The sequence below is a fragment of the Hyla sarda genome, chromosome 3 (assembly GCF_029499605.1).
Source record: "Hyla sarda isolate aHylSar1 chromosome 3, aHylSar1.hap1, whole genome shotgun sequence".
NCBI lineage: Eukaryota > Metazoa > Chordata > Amphibia > Anura > Hylidae > Hyla > Hyla sarda.
Genome location: NC_079191.1, coordinates 428,983,380 through 429,005,685, shown reverse-complemented (window position 1 = coordinate 429,005,685; position 22,306 = coordinate 428,983,380). Strand labels below are relative to the sequence as shown.

Genomic DNA, 22,306 nt, shown 5'->3' with positions numbered 1-22,306 from the left:
TCCTCGGGCACTCTGCCGAAGTCAATGAGGAGGTCGGCCCTGATTCTTCTCTCAAAGGGTAAAGATCCTAGCCGGATTGAGAATTGGAGGCCCATAGCTCTTCTCAATACGGACAGGAAGCTTCTGGCTAAGATACTGTTTAATCGGTTGGTGAAGTTTGCACCCCGGCTCCTTTCAGGGGCCCAGCACTGCTCTGTTCCAGGCCGAAGCACCTTAAGTGCTGTCCTCAGTGTCAGGGAGGCAGTGGAGCGGAGTAGTGCGGGTCTCTGGAAGGGGTACTTGTTGTCCCTGGATCAGGCCAAAGCATTTGATCGGGTGAACCACGAGTACCTCTGGTCCGTCCTCCTGAGATATGGCTTACCGAGTACTTTTGTGAATTGGCTTGTCACCATATATGCAGGGGCAGAGAGTTTCCCGCTGGTGAACGGTTGGTCTGGCCGCTCTTTTGAGGTGGGGTCCGGAGTCCGTCAGGGTTGTCCTTTGAGCCCGCTGTTATACGTGTTCGCAATCGATCCCTTCGTCCGGAGGGTAGATTGTGGGCCGTTAGCGGGAGTCGGGATGAGTCTGGCGGAGCTGGATGTCGCCCAGAGAGTGGTGGCGTACGCTGATGATGTCACCATTTTCGTCTCCTCGAGGGTGGAGGTCGAGATGGTGATGTCGGAGGTGGATCGTTACTCGGAGGCATCCGGGTCCAAGATCAATCGGGATAAGTGTGAAAGTCTATGGCTGGGAGGGGGGGATCCCATGTTTGATCTCCCGGACACCCTTCCAGGGCTCCAAGAGTCAGCAAAAGTTTTGGGCATCACATTCGGCCAGGATGATTATCCCACCAAAAACTGGGATGGTAAGCTCCAGGATGCCACTCAGAAGGTGAACCAGTGGAAGGGTTGGTCTATGACCCTCAGGGAAAGGGTACACCTGATCAAATCGTACCTGCTCCCCTTGTTTATCTATCTGGGCAGTGTATGTATCTTACCAGAGGCTTACTACACTAGGATCTACAGCCTGTTTTTCCAACTGTTATGGGGGAACAGGATGAACCTAGTCAAGAGGGAGGTTACGTACCGCACGAGGAGACTAGGGGGTTTATCTATGGTAAACCCTGTGGTGTTCTTAACGAACACCTTCTTGAAAGCTAACATCTCAAACCTCTGGAAAGAGAGGGCTCCTCCGTGGGTACTCTCCTGCAGGGAATGGTTTCGGCCTTTCTTCCAGGAATGGGAGACAGGAGGGCAAGTGAAGGACCTCCGTACACCATATCTTCCGGCTTACGCTACCCCGACTCTGAAGGCTATACGTCGGTGGGGTCTGGGAGTGTGGGAGATCAGGACCCAGTCAAGGCGTTCCCTTGACAAACGGGTTCTGTTGACCCACTTCCAGAGGCCTCTGGCGCTCAGGGACTGCCCAGGTCGGGATCTGAGGGTTGGTTTAAGTCTTTTGAACTCGAAACGGATCCCCCAGAAGTTTTGGGACTTGGCCTGGCGCTGCTTTCAGGGGAAGCTATGTGTAAGGGACAACCTGAAGTGTAGGAGCTCTGATGACCGGGACTGTCCCCGAGAAGAGTGCGGGAACACGCTGGAAAGCATGGACCACTTCCTGCTTCATTGTCCCTTTAATATAGGGGTCTACAACCGGGTGGGCGCTTCCATCGGCTGGAGTCAACTTGCCGGCCTTGCCTATCCGGAGTGGGCTTATGGAGCATTCAAGATCCTGGGTGGCCGAGATCGGTGCACATTATTTTTAGTTAGCTTAGTGGTTAGGTATCACACGTGGAATGCACGGTGTTTAGTATCTACACAGTGAAAAGTCCTCTCCGAGGTGGAGGTCTGTAGGAATATCACTGGTGACCTCGGGAAGATCAGGTCTTTAGAGTATGGCAGATTGGGTACAAGTAGGGCTTCTCTCCTATGGAGAGGGTTTTCATTTGATGTGCCCTAGATGCTGAACCCTTTGGGGGAGGCACCTTAATTCTGGTTAGGGATAGAGTGGTAGGGTCAGTGTTAGGGTCAGTGTGTAGGGACAGCTTAAACTTTAGGGGCAGCGATAGTGTGAGTCTAGGGAAAGTAGGTGAGGGATAGGTTTAAAAATTATTTGGTATCTGGTCTGCCATACTCTGATCCCGGTGGAGGGCTGGCGCATGTCACCTTTAGCTTTTTGTTTTGTTTTAGGGAAATGAGTGTATGAAGGGCTTGCAGGTAACTGAACTTGGGCCTTACAATTGTTGTGTTATGTATATAGTTATGTTATGTATATAGTTATGTTTATGTTAATAAGTGTATAGTATGTGTTTAAGTAATTATGTTGTGTGGCAAACCTTTTGGTGGCATGGCTGAATAGGCCTTGCTTTCATTTTCTTGTATATATGTATATAGGGGGCTATAGAATAGGTTGGGTGGGGGAATGGGGGGTAAGAGGTGAGCTGGGTGGAGCCATTGATGAACAATATTGGACTCCATGATGCCCGGCTCCTGGTGTGGATTATGGACTGGACTGGACATTTATACCATCTCATGGCCAGAGGGGCTGGAGGGGCTTTGGGGTTAGATAGTGAAAGATTTGTTATTGTTATTCATTTACCTGTATTTCTGTATTACCGTATATTTATGCTAACTAATGTTTAGTTACCTTTCGTTTTAGTTAAGGCAGCCGGATCTATTTGTTTTGAAATTTGTTTATATATATATTAGGAGAGGATGGGTATGAGTGTGATATCCGCTAATGATGGTGGTGAGGATGGGTGTGAGTGAGTGTGGAATGAGAGAGAGAGAGAGGGAAAAAAAAAAAAAGTGTATGTATGTTTATATGTATGTTTATATGTATGTTTATGTGTATGTTTATATGTAAGTGTTGTCTGTAATGTATCTGCTGCCTGTTAGTCAATATTTTCATTATGTCCAGGTTTGGACGGCTTTTATTTCCTATTGCCGGGCATGGCAGAGTTTTTGTTTGTGTAATTGGTGTGAGATTGGTGTGAGTTTGGTGTGAGTTTGGTGTGATGTATGGGGTTGGGGTACATATATTATTTCATTAGTTTATATATACGTGTACGTAATTAGTTTTAGTTGAAACTGGACTGGCTGGTAAAAGTTTAGTTTTTGTTATAATGACAATTTGTCTTATTTTGTTTCATATTTATGGCGCATGTAAGCTGAGTTTATGTTATGTATTATTGATTATGTCTGTTATGTTTTAGATTTTTATAATAAAAAGATTTACAGGATATTACTCAGGATCAGTACAGGATAAGTAATGTAATGTTTGTACACAGTGACCTCACCAGCAGAATAGTGAGTACAGCTCTGGAGTATAATACAGGATATTACTCAGGATCAGTACAGGATAAGTAATGTAATGTATGTACACAGTGACCTCACCAGCAGAATAGTGAGTACAGCTCTGGAGTATAATGAAGGATATAACTCAGGATCAGTACAGGATAAGTAATGTAATGTATGTACACAGTGACCTCACCAGCAGAATAGTGAGTACAGCTCTGGAGTATAATACAGGATATAACTCAGGATCAGTACAGGATAAGTAATGTAATGTATGTACACAGTGACCCCACCAGCAGAATAGTGAGTACAGCTCTGGAGTATAATACAGGATATTACTTAGTATCATTGCAGGATAAGTAATGTAATGTATGTACACAGTGATCTCACCAGCAGAATAGTAAGTACAGCTCTGGAGTATAGTACAGGATAGAACTCAGGATCAGTACAGGATAAGTAATGTAATGTATGTACACAGTGACCTCACCAGCAGAATAGTGAGTACAGCTCTGGGGTATAATACAGGATATAACTCAGGATCAGTACAGGATAAGTAATGTAATGTATGTACACAGTGACCCCACCAGCAGAATAGTGAGTACAGCTCTGGAGTATAATACAGGATATTACTTAGGATCATTGCAGGATAAGTAATGTAATGTATGTACACAGTGATCTCACTAGCAGAATAGTAAGTACAGCTCTGGAGTATAATACAGGATAGAACTCAGGATCAGTACAGGATAAGTAATGTAATGTATGTACACAGTGACCTCACCAGCAGAATAGTGAGTACAGCTCTGGGGTATAATACAGGATATAACTCAGGATCAGTACAGGATAAGTAATGTAATGTATGTACACAGTGACCCCACCAGCAGAATAGTGAGTACAGCTCTGGAGTATAATACAGGATATTACTCAGGATCAGTACAGGATAAGTAATGTAATGTATGTACACAGTGACCTCACCAGCAGAATAGTGAGTACAGCTCTGGAGTATAATACAGGATATTACTCAGGATCAGTACAGGATAAGTAATGTAATGTATATACACAGTGACCTCACCAGCAGAATAGTGAGTACAGCTCTGGAGTATAATACAGGATATTACTCAGGATCAGTACAGGATAGTATAGACAGTAAGTTTTTCTTTTTATTATCTGATTTCACAGGTTGGCTTGGATGGGACGGGAAAAGTGAGCAGTGCAGCGCTGGCCTGCTACATATCAAATTGTAAAATTTTCCGGCTGTCGATAACGCAAGCATACGGCCATACAGAGTTCAGAGAGGATCTGAAGAAAGTCTATAAGGAAGCGGGGCTGCTGGGACATAGTGTGGTGCTCCTCATCCAGGACTCAAACATCATTCAGGTGAGATTTGTATGATCTCTCTAGTGCAGTGGTCATCAACCTGCGGACCTCCAGATGTTGCAAAACTACAACTCCCAGCATGCCCGGACAGCCAACGGCTGTCCGGGCATGCTGGGAGTTGTAGTTTTGCAACATCTGGAGGTCCGCAGGTTGGAGACCACTGCTCTAGTGACCCCTGGGTCAATTTCCTTATATCAGCATTTCAATGATCGGGAGGAACTGAAGCTGAGACTTCTGTGTCTTCCTCAGGACTCCTTCTTAGAAGACATTAACTGCATCTTGAACTCGGGAGACGTCCCAGACATGTTTGACAAAGACGAGCTGGACGGCCTCCTGGTAGAACTCAAAGCGGAGGCTGTGGAGGCCAATATGTCTGACAGCCCCCAGTCCATGCTGTCATTCTTCATGAAGGTAAGTGGTGGTACTTACATTCATCCTTCTGGTTTTATGTATATATAGCATTGTTTTCCCAACCAGGGTGCCGTTGGCTGGCCGGGCATGCTGGGAGTTGTAGTTTTGGAACAGCTGGAGGCACCCTGGTTTGGAAACACTCGTGTGTAGTATAATCATTGTATTATTTTAGGTTGTGCAACTTACTATGATACCGTTTCCATTTGAAGCTTGAGATATTGTTTACATCCATAGACTGTACAAACCTAATACAGTACTGTGTGTTTGCTACAGTTGTATCCAGTCCAGACAATCCTCTGTGAGCTAAGCATTCAGACCAGCACACATTTGACCTATACTCATACATTGTAATTAGAGATGAGCGAACTTACCGTAAATTTGATTCGTCACGAACTTCTCGGCTCGGCAGTTGATGACTTTTCCTGCATAAATTAGTTCAGCTTTCCGGTGCTCCGGTGGGCTGGAAAAGGTGGATACAGTCCTAGGAGATTCTTTCCTAGGACTGTATCCACCTTTTCCAGCCCACCGGAGCACCTGAAGGCTGAACTAATATACGCAGGAAAAGTCATCAACTGCCGAGCCGAGAAGTTCGTGACGAATCGAATTTACTGTAAGTTCGCTCATCTCTAATTGTAATGAACAGAGGGTTAAAAAGATTTCAGCTCACAGATGATCGTATAATGTGAATACAATTTCACCACTTAGGTTTGTACAGGTTGGCAGTCTGAGTGTAAAGGAAACATTTTACCATTCTTTGACAGCAAGTAGATATCTTAAAGGGGTACTCCAGTGGAATTTTTTTTTTTTTTTTAATTAAAGGGGTATTCCAGGCAAAAACTTTTTTTTATATATCAACTGGCTCCGGAAAGTTAAACAGATTTGTAAATTACTTCTATTAAAAATCTTAATCCTTCCAATGGTTATTAGCTTCTGAAGTTGAGTTGTTGTTTTCTGTCTAACTGCTCTCTGATGACTCACGTCCTGGGAGCTGTGCAGTTCCTATGGGGATATTCTCCCATCATGCACAGCTCCCGGGACTTGACATCATCATTGAGCAGTTAGACAGAAAACTTCAGAAGCTAATAACTATTGGAAGGATTAAGATTTTTTAATAGAAGTAATTTACAAATCTGTTTAACTTTCCGGAGCCAGTTGATATATAAAAAAAAGTTTTTGCCTGGAATACCCCTTTAACTGGTACCAGAAAGTTAAAAGGGGTACTCCGCTGCTCAGCGTTTGAAACAAACTGTTCCGAATGCTGGAGCCGGCGCTGGGAGCTCATAAGGTCATAGCCCCGCCCCCTCATGACATCACGCCCCCTCCCATAGACTTGCATTGAGGGGGCGGGGCGTGATATGAGGGGGCGGGGCTGCTGTTTACTCCAGAGGAAGTTGTGTAGTTCTTTTCTGTCTCACCACAGTGCTCTCTGCTGACACCTCTGTCCATATCAGGAACTGTCCAGATTAGGAGCAAATCCCCATAGAAAACCTCTTCTGCTCTGGACAGTTGCTAACATGGACAGAGGTGTCAGCAGAGAGCACTGTGGTCAGACTGGAAAGAACTACACAACTTCCTGTGGAACATTCAGCAGCTGATGAATTCTGGAAGGATTAAGATTTTTTATAAAGAAGTAATTTACAAATCTGTTTAACTTTCTGGTAGCAGATCATAAAAAAAAAAAAAAAATTCCAGCGGAGTACCCCTTTAAAGGGGTAGTCCAGATAATTATTTTTTATTTCAGTGTGCTTAGGGATCAGTTGAATAAAGATACCTATACTTACCCTCTCAGTCCTTGTCAAGCCTTCTATTGTCTTGTTAATCCCCCGCCATGCTGCACGCAGTGGTGTCACCTCAGCAGCTGAGTGGGAAGGTCCTTGTCTGACAAAAACAAGGAAGTGCATCCTGGTGGCAAACATGCACTTCGGGGAAACATGGGGGATAGGTAAGTATAGTTTTTTTTCTATTTAAAGGGGTACTCCAGTGGAAAACAATTGTATTTTAAATCAACTGGTGCCAGAAAGTTTTACAGATTTGTAAATTACTTCTATTAAGAAATCTTAATCCTTCCAGTAGTTATCAGCTGCTGTATACTATAGATGAAGTTCTTTTCTTTTTTAATTTCCTTTCAGTCTGACCACAGTGCTCTCAGCTGACACCTCTGTCCATGTCAGGAACTGTCCAGAGCTGGATAGGTTTTCTATGGGGATTTTCTCCTGCTCTGGACAGTTCCTGACATGGACAGAGGTGTCAGCAGAGAGCACTTCACTTTGGTCAGACCAAAGGGAATAAAAATAAAAAAATAAAAGAACTTCCTCTGTAATATTCAGCAGCTGATAAGTACTTGAAGGATTAAGATTTTTTTATAGAAGTTATTTACAAATCAGTATAACTTTCTGGCACCAGTTGATTTAAAAAAATAGTTTTTCACCGGAGTACCCCTTTAAGGCCATGGTGGAATTTTTGCAGAATGTCCACTTGGAAAAAAACAACAAAAACAACCACCTGCAGGAAACCCCAGAGTAAATGATGTATTTGGTAGCCTTATATAAGGAATGGTGCCACCCGTAAGGCTGTATTCTATATAGAGATCCTGCATTTAACTCTTTTGTACCTGCTTGGTATTATATAAGGAGCCAGTTTTCTTGTTCTTTCATACAGAGAGTCCGTTGCAACCTCCATCTGGTTCTATCTTTGAGTCCAGCAGGACAGACCTTCCGTGAACACTGCAGGACACATCCATCTCTAGTGAACTGCTGCACCATTGACTGGTACGATGGGTGGCCCCAAGAGGCTCTTCTCAGCGTGGCAGATACTTACATTACACAGCAAAGCCTGGTGCAAAAGAACCAGGTAAGATCAAGTGTCTGAACTGAACATTTGCCACATGCAATGCTTCATCTCACCTGTGGGGGTGCTGCAGTGAAATCGAGCTATTACTGATTACAGTTGATCACTGGTTCCTAGCAGACAGACAATTGCCCTAAAGAAGAGCTTGGTAAGAATTGTCTGAGGGTGGCCATGCTCTCACTACATTCATCTCAGATATTTTTTGTGTATTTACAGAGTGACATCGCGCAGGTTTGCGTCGCCATTCACAGAAGCGTTTCGAGCAAAGCTGCACAATACAAGGAAGAGACCGGAAGGCCCTACTACGTGACACCTCAGAGCTATCTCAGCTTCATAGACACCTTCTCACACATCCTGCAGACGAAGAAGCAAAAGCTTATGGAGGACAGGTGCTTGCCAAGCCAAGTCAATAGCATCCATTGGTGCAATATAGAATAAGACAAGTCAATAGCATCCATTGGTGCAGTATAGAATAAGACTAGTCAAAACCATCCATTGGTGCAGTATAGAATAAGACAAGTCAAGACCATCCATTGGTGCAGTATAGAATAAGACTAGTCAAAACCATCCATTGGTGCAGTATAGAATAAGACAAGTCAAGACCATCCATTGGTGCAGTATAGAATAAGACAAGTCAAAACCATCCATTGGTGCAGTATAGAATAAGACAAGTCAAAACCATCCATTGGTGCAGTATAGAATAAGACTAGTCAAGGCCATCCATTGGTGCAGTATAGAATAAGACTAGTAAAGACCATCCATTGGTGCAGTATAGAATAAGAATAGTAAAGACCATCCATTGGTGCAGTATAGAATAAGACTAGTCAAGACCATCCATTGGTGCAGTATAGAATAAGACTAGTCAAGACCATCCATTGGTGCAGTATAGAATGAGACGAGTCAAGGCCATCCATTGGTGCAGTATAGAATAAGACTAGTCAAAACCATCCATTGGTGCAGTATAGAATAAGACTAGTCAAGACCATCCATTGGTGCAGTATAGAATAAGACTAATCAAGACCATCCATTGGTGCAGTATAGAATAAGACTAATCAAGACCATCCATTGGTGCAGTATAGAATAAGACTAGTCAAAACCATCCATTGGTGCAGTATAGAATAAGACTAATCAAGACCATCCATTGGTGCAGTATAGAATAAGACTAATCAAGACCATCCATTGGTGCAGTATAGAATAAGACTAATCAAGACCATCCATTGGTGCAGTATAGAATAAGACTAATCAAGACCATGCATTGGTGCAGTATAGAATAAGACTAGTCAAGACCGAGACGGGATGTGACGTCACGGTCACACCCTTAGTGGCGTCACACCACGCCCCCTACCATAGACATGAATGGAGGGGGCGTGGCATGAAGGCATGACCCCTGCCGCAGGAACCTGGCATTTGTTTAGAATGCTCGGTGCTGTGGGAGATCGCGGGGGGCCCCAGCAGCGGGACCCCTGCAATCATACATCTTATCCCCTATCCTTTGTATAGGGCAGTGGTCTCTAACCTGCGGACCACCAGATGTTGCAAAACTACAACTCCCAGCATGCCCGGACAGCCAAAGGCTGTCCGGGCATGCTGGGAGTTGTAGTTTTGCAATATCTGGAGGTCCACAGGTTGGAGACCACTGGTATAGGGGATAAGATGTCTAGCAGCAGAGAACCCCTTTAAGGTAAATGCCCACAGGAACAACCGTCGTGATCCCATTTGTCCTCCCATGTTAGGCCGGGTTCACACTACGTTTTCTCCCATACGGGAGCGCATACGGCAGGGGTGGAGCTGAAACCTCGCGCTCCCATATGCGTTCGTATGCGCTCCCGTATGTCATTCATTTCAATGAGCCGGCCGGAGTGAAACATTCGGTCTGGCCGGCTCATTTTTGCGCCGTATGCGCTTTTACAACCGGACCTAAAACCGTGGTTGACCACAGTTTTAGGTCCGGGGGAAAAGCGCATACGGCGCAAAAATGAGCCGACCGGACCGAACGTTCCACTCTGGCCGGCTCATTGAAATGAATGACATACGGGAGCGCATACGAAGGCATACGGGAGCGCGAGGTTTCAGCTCCACCCTTCCGTATGCGCTCCTGTATGGGAGAAAACGTAGCGGGAACCCCGCCCTTACCTGTCCAATACGTTATAATAAACATATATGATCTTTGTTGTAGTATGGAAGCAGCTGTTTAGTATGGAAGTATGGAAGCAGCTGTTTAGTGCATTGTTTTCCAACCAGTGTCTCCAGCTGTTGCAAAATGCCAACTCAGACTTGTAGGGACAGCATCTGGGTGTTGGGGCAGAGGAGCATCCAGACATTGCTCTTTAGTATCTCCTGCCGTCTGTACTCACGTCATGTCCGTGTGGTCACCACTCTTGTGTCTTCTCTCAGGGATCGCTTCTTCACTGGCCTCACAAAGCTCCTGGGGGCCACGGCCTCCATTGAGATCATGCAACAGGAACTGGTTACCCTGGGGCCACAAATAGAACAGAAATCCAAGGTATGAAAACAGTGATGCAAGATGATGATAAATGTACAGTGTATATATACAGTGGTCCCTCAACATATGATATTAATTGGTTCCAGGAGAACCATCATATGTTGAAACCATCATATGTCGAGTACATATGTCTATGTAAAAATGGTAATTGGTTCTGGGCCCTCGGAACCATTGTATGTTGAATACATATCTCTATGGGAAACTGATAATTGGTTCTGGGAGGACCAATGTATGTGGAGTGTATGGGGAGTGTTTAACAAACCAGGGTGCCTCCAGCTGTTGCACAACTACAACTCCCAGCATGCATGTACAGCCACTGACTGTCTGGGCATGCTGGGAGTTATAGTTTTGCAACAGCTGGAGGCACACTGATAGGGAAACATTGATGTATGGGGTGTATAGTGTGTCTATGTATTGTATGTGATGTGTGACATCGCATACAGTACTGTACAGTTCTTTAAATACCTTCAGGGGGGACAGAATGTCCTCCATTACCATCCTGCCAACTACAGCTCTATAGGAAAGGAAGGGGAGGGCAGCCAGCAGCTCATTGGATGCCTGCAGCAAGATGCTGCAGGCTATTGGCTATGGCTGCACTGGGGGGGGGCGGGGCTTACACGGAGCTCACAGTGGAAGCCTGTGTGAGTTAGCAGGACAGCATGTGAGTAACAGGAGGCAGAACGGGGCACACGGGGACATTATACAACTATCTGTCAGTTGCTTAAGTTGTCAACGCTGTCAGATAGCTGTTTGTACGATGGCCCCGACACACAGCAGCATCATATGTCGAGGCTGCCTTCAACATACGATGGGCTCTGAGAGGCCATCATATGTTGAAATGATCATATGTCGGGGCCATCATAATTTGGGTGGGTCACTGTATATACACAGTGATCCCTCAACATACGATGGTAATCCGTTCCAAATGGACCATCATTTGTTGAAACCATCGTATGTTGAGGGATCCGTGCAATGTAAAGTATAGGACAGTGGTCTACAACCTGCAGCCCTCCAGTTGTTGCAAAACTACAACTCCCAGCATGCCCGGACAGCCAACGGCTGTCCGGGCATGCTGGGAGTTGTAGTTTTGCAACATTTGGAGGTCCGCAGGTTGAAGACCACTGGTATTGGAGGTTATACACACGTGTCCCCGACCGTCACCGCTGCCCTGGATGTCGCCCTCCATCGCTGTTGCTGCGTCCCCGAGGTGTCCCCGACGCTCCGGGAAGCTCTCTGCTGCTTGGGAACGTCGCTCTCCGTCGCCGCCATCACGTCACTACGCACGCCGTCCCGTCATCCAATAGGAGCGGCGTGCGCAGCGACGTGATGACGACGATGGAGAGCGGCGACGATGCAGGGGATCCCGAAAAGGACGCGCCGGAGCCCCGAGGACAGGTAAGTGATCCTCAGCAGAGCACACGGGGCACCGTAAACGGCTATCCGGTGGCAGCTGAAGCAGTCTGCGCTGCCAGATAGACGTTTATGCGATGGCCCCGACATACAAAAGCATCGTATGTTGAAATGATCGTATGTCGGGGCCATTGTAGGTCAGGGGGGTCACTGTATAGATATAGATAGATACAGTCTACAGTAAACACAGTCTGATAAGTGCTGGACTCTCAGATATTCTGGATTATTAGATAAATGCCACCAATGACAAAGTATTGCAATTCTGCCCTGGAAACAGGAGCTGAATGATCAGATTTTGTGTATTAGCTTATGTTGGATTACAGGGTTACTCCGCTCCCCAGCGTCCGGAACTCAATGTTCCGAACGCTGGGTGCTGGCTTCCGTGTTCATGCCCGCCCCCTTGTTACATCACACCCCGCCCCCTCAATGAAAGTCTATGGGACTTGCATTGAGGGGGAGGGATGTGGCGTCACGGGGCGGGGTGTGACGTCACGAGGGGGGGGCGTGAACACGGAAGCCAGCACCCAGCATTCGGAACATTGAGTTCCGGATGCTGGGGAGCGTACTAATCCTTTAAAGGAATATCATTTTCTGGATAGATAGATATGAGATAGATAGATATGAGATAGATAGATATGAGATAGATAGATAGATAGATATGAGATAGAGAGATAGATAGATAGATAGATAGATAGATAGATATGAGATAGAGAGATACATAGATATGAGATAGAGAGATAGATAGATATGAGATAGATAGATATGAGATAGATAGATAGATATGAGATAGATAGATAGATAGATATGAGATAGATAGATAGATAGATAGATAGATATGAGATAGATATGAGATAGATAGATAGATAGATAGATATGAGAGATAGATAGATAGATAGATATGAGATAGATAGATATGAGATAGATAGATACGAGATAGATAGATATGAGATAGATACGAGATAGATAGATACGAGATTGATAGATATGAGAGATAGATAGATATGAGAAATAGATAGATAGATATGAGAGATAGATATGAGATAGATAGATATGAGAGATAGATATGAGATAGATAGATAGATAGATAGATACAAGATTGATAGATAGATATGAGATTGATAGATAGATATGAGATTGATAGATATGAGATATATAGATAGATAGATAGATACGAGATTGATAGATATGAGATAGATAGATAGATATGAGATATATAGATAGATTGATAGATACGAGATTGATAGATAGATATGAGATAGATAGATATGAGATAGATAGATAGATATGAGATAGATAGATAGATATGAGATAGATAGATAGATGTGAGATAGATAGATATGAGATAGATAGATAGATATGAGATAGATAGATAGATAGATATGAGATAGATAGATAGATATCAGATAGATAGATAGATAGATAGATATGAGATAGATATGAGATAGATAGATAGATATGAGAGATAGATAGATAGATAGATATGAGATAGATAGATATGAGATAGATAGATACGAGATAGATAGATATGAGATAGATACGAGATAGATAGATACGAGATTGATAGATATGAGAGATAGATAGATATGAGAAATAGATAGATAGATATGAGAGATAGATATGAGATAGCTAGATAGATATGAGAGATAGATATGAGATAGATAGATAGATAGATACAAGATTGATAGATAGATATGAGATTGATAGATAGATATGAGATTGATAGATATGAGATATATAGATAGATAGATAGATACGAGATTGATAGATATGAGATAGATAGATATGAGATAGATAGATATGAGATAGATAGATAGATATGAGATAGATAGATAGATATGAGATAGATAGATAGATGTGAGATTGATAGATATGAGATAGATAGATAGATATGAGATATATAGATAGATAGATAGATATGAGAGATAGATAGATACTAGATTAATAAATATGATAGATGTTTTCTTGTTTTTGGCCTTTTTTAGGAGATAGAAGAATTACTGGTGAAGCTGCAGAAGGACTCGGTGGTGGTGGAGCAGGTTCGAGCCATTGTAAAGCAAGACGAGGAGGTGATGGCACAAGAGACAAGGATTGTACAGGAATACGCCGAGGTGACTTGTTTACCTTTATACAATGAGTATATGTTCCTCCAGCATGCATGCCATATTCACAGTCCTGTAGCTTCAGAGCAGAGTCCTCCCAGCATTCCCTGCTTGTTCAGCATCTGTGTTGAGCTTTTTTTTCTGGTGATGCACATTCTGGGAATTGTCATCTTTACACCTGACACAGTTTGTTACCTGGGGTGTTTTTGAGTAAAAAAAATTCTTGCTTACATCCAGAGCCATAGAGATCTGTCACTCCTCACAGCTGGGTGTTTGCTACAATCTCCACTTTAGCAGGAGAGATCTGTGCTGCTGCAGGCCTCTTTATGTTCTATAGTTTGTTCTGGACTAGATAAAGTTGTATCGGTATTATCAGTGTTGGGATATATTAGGTCTGTACAGAATTTCATCCTCTGGATAGAAACAAGAATGATTCTATTCATTGACAGCAAGCAGAGAATTTTTTTAAAATTGGTGAAGAATTCAAACAAAAAGTGTAATACATTTTTCTTCAGTGGATTAAAAGCCTTTTTGATATCACAGTGGAGGAATCATCTATTGTTGTTAAAGGGATACTCCGCCCCCTAGACATCTTATCCCCTATCCAAAGGATAGGGGATGACCCCCGCAATCTCTGCTGTGGCACCCCAGACATCCGGTGCACGGAGCAAACTTCGGATGACTGGCGATGTGGGGCAGAGGCTCGTGGCGTCACAGTCACACCCCCTCACTGCAGGTCTATGGGAGGGGGCGTGATGCCCATCACGCCCCCTCCCATAGACTTGCATTGAGGGGGCGTGGCCATGATGTCACGAGCCTCCGGCGCTGGACCCGATGCTCTAAATGAATGCCGGTTACAGCAGGGACCCTCGCGTTCAGACATCTTATCCCCTATCCAAACATGTCTAGGGGCGGAGTACCCCTTTAAATCTTTAGTCTTATCTCTCTTCCCACAGCAAGCCCAGCAGGAGCTAAGTGATGTCCTGCCCGCCCTGGAGGATGCCGTGTCTGCCCTCGATTCTCTGGATAAAGCTGACATCTCAGAAGTAAAGTAAGAACATGAAATATAAGGGTTCACAATAAAATTCCAGAATATCTCTCCTTGAGTTTAGTACTAGCTGTATAAATCCATATGCAGTGAGCTCCCCCTAGTGGTAGCTGCAGACAGCTGGAATTTTGTTATTTATCATTTCAGAAATAGAGAGAGCCCATTATAAACATATATTATAAAATTAATTGGTGCTGAATTATGTGCCCAAAGATGTAAAAGAAGACATTAATTCTCAGAAGTAGTAGTCTCCTTTTACACAGGAATAATATGGGCATTGTAGTATTTAGAAAGTAATATTTGGACAAGTGATTTATGAAAAAGTAAACCTGAGATTTCATCATGTAAACCTCTGACCTTTCTAACACATCCCATGCAAACATTAATCTAGACCATTTTCCTTTTGCAGAGTATACACTCACCCGCCATTCCTGGTACTGACAGTAATGAACGCTGTATGTGTGCTGCTACAACATAAACCAGACTGGCCTACAGCCAAAGTGCTCCTTGGAGACCCAGGATTCCTCAAAAAACTGGTCAATCTAGATAAGGACGGTATTCCAGAGAAGGTATCGACACAGATTGTAAAGGAATAATACTATAATACTGCTCCTATATACAAGAATATAACTGCTATAATACTGCTTCCTATGTACAAGAATATAACTACTATAATACTGCTCCTATATACAAAAATATAACTACTATAATACTGCTCCTATATACAAGAATATAACTACTATAATACTGCTCCTATATACAAGAATATAACTACTATAATACTGCTCCTAAATACAAGAATATAACTGCTATAATACTGCTTCCTATGTACAAGAATATAATTACTATAATACTGCTCCGATATATACAAGAATATAACTGCTATAATGCTGTTTCCTATGTACAAGAATATAACTACGATAATACTGCTCCTTTACACAAGAATATAACTACTATAATACTGCCTCCTATATACAAGAATATAACTACTATAATACTGCTCCTATATACAAGAATATATCTACTATAATACTGCTCCTATATACAAGAATATAACTACTATAATACTCCCTCCTATATACAAGAATATAACTACTATAATACTGCTCCTATATACAAGAATATATCTACTATAAAACTGCCTCCTATATACAAGAATATAACTTCTATAATACAAGAATATAACCACTGTAAAACTGCTCCTATATACAAGAATATAACTACTATATTACTGCTCCTATATACAAGAATATAACTACTATAATACTGCTCCTATATACAAGAATATAACTACTATAATACTGCCTCCTATATACAAGAATATAACTACTATAATACTGCTCCTATATACAAGAATATAACTACTATAATACTGCTCCTATATACAAGAATATAACTACTATAATACTGCTCCTATATACAAGAATATAACTACTATAATACTGCTCCTATATACAAGAATATAACTACTATAATACTGCCTCCTATATACAAGAATATATCTACTATAATACTGCCTCCTATATACAAGAATATAACTACTATAATACTGCTTCCTATATACAAGAATATAACTACTATAATACTGCTCCTATATACAAGAATATAACTACTATAATACTGCTCCTATATACAAGAATATAACTACTATAATACTGGTCCTATATACAAGAATATAACTACTATAATACTGCTCCTATATACAAGAATATAACTACTATAATACTGCCTCCTATATACAAGAATATAACTACTATAATACTGCTCCTATATATAAGAATATAACTACTATAATACTGCTCCTATATACAAGAATATAACTACTATAATACTGCTCCTATATACAAGAATATAACTACTATAATACTGCCTCCCTATATACAAGACTATAACTACTATAATACTGCTTCTATATACAAGAATATATCTACTATAATACTGCACCTATATACAAGAATATAACTACTATAATACTGCTCCTATAGAAACAAAACAATAGGATATTTCTATTAAAGACGTTAGACAAAATTGCTTCATTTTTATTTAGATGTATTATAATGGAGGGAATAAAAACAACAAAAACAACAACAATGGTTGCAGAAGTATTTGTATCCTATAAATATCAGATTCTTTGTTACACAGGTATTTTATAATTTAAAGAAATATTCCAGCATTCCAGATTTTAACCCACAGAAGGTGGGGGCTGTGTCTACGGCGTGCCGTTCTCTGTGTCAGTGGGTGCTGGCTCTTGAACATTACCATGACGTTCAGAAGGTCAGTATACAGGGTACAGTGCTGGATTTAAAGGGGTTGTCAGTGACACAAACTTATGATGTATTTGCTCTGGTTGGGATAAAAATCTAAATAAAAAATAAAAAATACTCATCTTCCCCCATCCTCTCCCCGGAATCTGTCCTGACCATTCAGGGCCCCAGCAGAGCAGCACCTCCTGTTTTTTTTATATGAAAGCACATAAGTATTTGGCTGGAAATCCTCTCCAAGGACTTTCAGGACTTTCCTTACCTGTGTCCCCCAATAGTAAATAGAGCGGAATCAGGAACCAACATTCCACACTGATAAAAACCTGGAGCGTGAAGGTTTATAAAGCTACCAGTGAACTCAATAGTAAAATCTGTCTTCGGTGAGCTCCCCCTAGTGTTAACTGCAGGCAGTCAGAAGTTTATTACTTGAAGAGGTACTCCAGCATTTTAAAGTTGGTACTCCACTGCCCCAGCATTCAGAATATTTTGTTCCGAACACTGGGTGCGGGCTGCGAAGGTCGTGATGTCACGTAACACCCCCTCAATGCAAGTCTATGGGAGGGGGCGTGGCGGACGCCACGCCCCCTCCCATAGACTTGCATTGAGGGGGTATGGCATGACGGCACAAGGGGCGTGGCCGTAACATCACGACTCCCGCAGCCAGCACCCAGCATTCGGAACAAAATGTTCTGAATGCTGGGGCAGTGGAGTACCTCTTTAAAGAGTACCCGTCATGATCTTGTTAAATTTTATAATCCTCCCAGGTCACTGCCCCCATCATGATAAACCACCCCCTGCTTTTATTTTTGTTATTTTTTAGTTTTCTACCTTGATATTGCTCTGTATTTTCTGCTCAGTCAGATTTACAGACTGGGAAGGGGCGTTCCCCAGCAGGCGTGACATCATCTGAAGCCATACAGGGGAGAACTTCCTCCCTCACTCTGCTACACACAGCCCAGAGCAGTTCGGTGTGAGATGAGCTATGATTGGCACACACACCCTTCTTAGCATTTCCTGATTTTGGACTTCTGCCAGGCCAGCAGGAGTACAAAGTCTGTGCAAAAGATGGGGGGGGGGGGGGGGGGGGGAATGTGCTCTGGACAAGTAGGGAGACACCTAGTGGCAGCTTTTTTTAAACAAAGATAAAACATAGAATACTTAATTTTTTTAAACAAAGTACATTAAAGAGATTTTTTTTTATTTACCATGAGGAGTGCAATAGCAAAAATTGGTTTTAATGACAGTGCCCATTTAACCCCTTCTACACAGGATAGGAGATAAATGTCTGACCATGGGGGGGGGGGGGGGGGGGGGTTCAGACCTCTAGGAGTCCTGAGCAATTACGGTATATTCAGAATATTACCCAGAAGGGCATGAGGAGCAGATGCTGGGTCGTGCACGTTGTACTGTAGAGCAGTTTCCATCAGACATTTCTTCCATTAACATCTATAGGATTCTCATTTGCTCAATATAGATGGTGATTCCAAAACAAGAACATGTGGCAGAAGCCCAGGAGGCTCTGAAGTTGGCGCAGGAGAGACTGAAGCAAAAGCAGGCCAGCTTATCTATGGTGAGAAGATCACATATATACATACATATATAGCTGCATGTGTGCATAGGCAGGATCTCCTATATACAGTCTACTCCACTCGGAATTCATCACTGTCGGTAGGGTGTATCTTGTGAGGTAGGGTGTATCCTGTGAGGTAGGGTGTATCTTGTGAGGTAGGGTGTATCTTGTGAGGTAGGGTGTATCTTGTGAGGTAGGGTGTATCTTGTGAGGTAGGGTGTATCTTGTGAGGTAGGGTGTATCTTGTGAGGTAGGGTGTATCTTGTGAGGTAGGGTGTATCTTGTGAGGTAGGGTGTATCCTGTGAGGTAGGGTGTATCTTGTGAGGTAGGGTGTATCCTGTGAGGTAGGGTGTATCTTGTGAGGTAGGGTGTATCCTGTGAGGTAGGGTGTATCTTGTGAGGTAGGGTGTATCCTGTGAGGTAGGGTGTATCCTGTGAGGTAGCTTGTATCCTGTGAGGTAGGGTGTATCCTGTGAGGTAGGGTGTATCCTGTGAGGTAGGGTGTATCCTGTGAGGTAGGGTGTATCCTGTGAGGTAGGGTGTATCCTGTGAGGTAGGGTGTATCCTGTGAGGTAGGGTGTATCTTGTGAGGTAGGGTGTATCCTGTGAGGTAGGGTGTATCCTGTGAGGTAGGGTGTATCCTGTGAGGTAGGGTGTATCCTGTGAGGTAGGGTGTATCTTGTGAGGTAGGGTGTATCCTGTGAGGTAGGGTGTATCTTGTGAGGTAGGGTGTATCTTGTGAGGTAGGGTGTATCCTGTGAGGTAGGGTGTATCTTGTGAGGCTCTGGTCGATGTTCAGTATATTTAAATTGTTTGAGGGTAGGGTCACACATAACAGATCCGCAGCATATTGTACACTGCGGATCCGCCAGAGACCCGACTTATATTGTGCCTCCGGCTGTTGTATCCCCCCTGCCTCTCCCCGCCCCCTCGATTGCTCACAACAGTAATCCGCCGCTCCAAGCAGCCACACAGGGACCTGCGAGTCGCCGAGTACACTGCGCATGCGCGTGAATCGCAGACCCCAGTGTGGCTGCTCAGAGTGACGTATTGCCGTTGCGAGCAGGCCAGGGTTAGGGCAACAGCTGGAGGCACACTATGGGTCGGGTTGCCGTTGCAGCGTGATAGTGTTTTGACACATACAGTATTCTGCGCAGATTTTCTGCTGCAGATTTCATTGTAAACTAAATGACTGAACACAGCATTAAAGGGCTACTCCGCTGCTCAGCTGGAGCCGGGAGCTTGTGACGTCATAGACCCGCCCCCTCATGATGTCACGCCCCGCCCCCTCAATGCAAGTCTATGGGAGGGGGCGTGACAGCCGTCACGCCCCCTCCCATAGACTTGCATTGAGGGGGTGGGGTGTGATGTCATGATTGGGCGGGGCTATGATGTCACAAGCTTCCGACGCCTGCTCCAGCGTTCGGAACAGTTTGTTCCAAACGCTGAGCAGCGAAGTAGCCCTTTCAATCTGCGCAGGGTACGGTAACTTGTATTAAAAATATGAAAACGTTTTCCCCATATCGTACTTCCATTCTAAGATATGATCCCCTGAAGTTACAGGCTCAGTGCCTGAGGCTGCACTACTGAGAGATTCTGATCACAACACTGTCCGGTGCATCAAACGTCATGCATAAAATCAGCAAATACAACAATATCTACAGGGTACCTGGATGCATATTATCACAAAAAATTACTAATTATAACAGGACTGAAGAAACGTAAAGGAAAACCGTCAGCTTTCTCCCCCCGCACTAACCAGTGGTACTGGCTGATAGTGTGGGGGACGCTGATCAGTTTGATGCCTACCGTGCCCGGATCCGCAGCGCTGTTCTGACGTAATCTTCCATTTTCGGTATATGCTAATGAGTTGCTAACTGGCACCCTGACGTCAGTGCTGCCTGCCGCAGCTCCGCCCACCTCATCAATATTCCTCCCCTCTCTCTTCATTACAGAGTGGGGAGAAGAGGGAGAGGCAGATGGAGGGGAGGAATATTGATGAGCTGGGCGGCGCTGCGGCAGGCGGCACTGACGTCTGGGTGCCAGTTAGCAACTCATAAGCATATACCGAAAATGGAAGATTACGGCAGAACAGCGCTGCGGATCTGGGCACGGTAAGTATCAAACTGATCAGCATCCCCGCACTACCAACCAGTACCGCTGGGCTGTCCATCTTTACCGGGAGGCCCGCTTCTCCGGGCCGGACCCGAACTAGTGACGCTGCAATGACGCCACCGCGCAAGGACGTTCATGCGCAGGGACGTCACTGTGCGTCGTCGTCAAAGCAACGTCACTAGTAGGAGCAGAGAAGAGGGCCTCCCGGTGAAGATGGACAGCCCGTAACGGCTAACCCTCCCCACCGGACGGTCCCTGCAGCATGGATGGCCAAAGATGGACGGCCCGCACCAGCTCACCCTTCCTTCCCACCGAGAAACTGGGAAGGTGAGTAGAAAACAAAAGGGGGGGTCTGGATGAAGACGAAGGCCACTGGCAGTGGTCTTCAACCTGTGGACCTCCAGATGTTTCAAAACAACAACTCCCAGCATGCCCGGACAGCCGATGGCTGTCCGGGCATGCTGGGAGTTGTAGTTTTGCAACATCTGGAGGTCCGTAGGTTGAAGACCACTGAAAGGGATTGACAGGCGGGGATGATGAAGGGGGGGGGGATGATGACGAGGGTGATGATGACGGGGTGATGATGACGGGGTGATAATGACGGGGGTGATGATGACGGGGGGATGATGACGAGGGTGATGATGACAGGGTGATGATGACGGGGTGATAATGACGGGGGTGATGATGACGGGGGTGATAATGACGGGGGTGATAATGACGGGGGTGATGATGACGGGGTGATGATGACGGGGTGATGATGACGGGGTGATGATGACGGGGTGATGATGACAAGGTGATGATGACAAGGTGATGATGACGGGGGTGTTAATGACAGAGTGATGATGATGGGGGTGTTAATGACGGGGGTCTGGATGATGACAGGGGGGGATGATGTATTTCCCACCCCAGGCTTATACTCGAGTCAATAACTTTTCCTGGGATTTTGGGGTGAAATTAGGGGCCTCGGCTTATATTCGGGTCGGCTAATACTCGAGTATATACGGTACATCAAAAGAAGCAGTCCTCAGAAACAGGCCAGTTCAGCCAATCAAACATGAACCTAGGAAAAGCCACAACACCTAACCAGGGATATGTGGAACATAGACCACAGGTACAATGCAAATAAATGCTGATTATTGACCCCGAATTATTACTATGACCCAGACATACACATATTCTGATCATACTTTTTTTTTTTTTATATGTCATACCTTTTTGTCTACTTGTTATCCTGTTTAATGTCCCCTGATGAACCCTACTATCTTTTTTAGGGGGAAACACATTGGGACGTGGTTGTGGATATGACAGGAGTCTGTGCGTCTTTGTCATACTACTAATAGGGGTAAATAATCAGCATTTATATGAATTGTACCCCTGGTCTATATTCCACAT

At 44.0% G+C, this 22,306-nt stretch overlaps 1 protein-coding gene across 3 annotated transcripts in view; it reads left to right on the top strand.

The window, feature by feature from the left end:
• DNAH14 (dynein axonemal heavy chain 14) overlaps window positions 1-22,306 on the top strand; it is a 410,501-nt gene that overhangs the window by 282,226 nt on the left and 105,969 nt on the right. For all 3 annotated transcript variants that reach the window (XM_056568451.1, XM_056568450.1, XM_056568452.1), the window contains exons 55-64: window positions 4,452-4,649; window positions 4,899-5,060; window positions 7,719-7,910; window positions 8,124-8,296; window positions 10,302-10,410; window positions 13,803-13,928; window positions 14,876-14,970; window positions 15,377-15,536; window positions 17,110-17,241; window positions 18,703-18,798. In XM_056568451.1, the coding sequence (XP_056424426.1) occupies window positions 4,452-4,649; window positions 4,899-5,060; window positions 7,719-7,910; window positions 8,124-8,296; window positions 10,302-10,410; window positions 13,803-13,928; window positions 14,876-14,970; window positions 15,377-15,536; window positions 17,110-17,241; window positions 18,703-18,798 (1,443 nt within the window). The remainder of the gene's footprint in view (window positions 1-4,451; window positions 4,650-4,898; window positions 5,061-7,718; window positions 7,911-8,123; window positions 8,297-10,301; window positions 10,411-13,802; window positions 13,929-14,875; window positions 14,971-15,376; window positions 15,537-17,109; window positions 17,242-18,702; window positions 18,799-22,306) is intronic.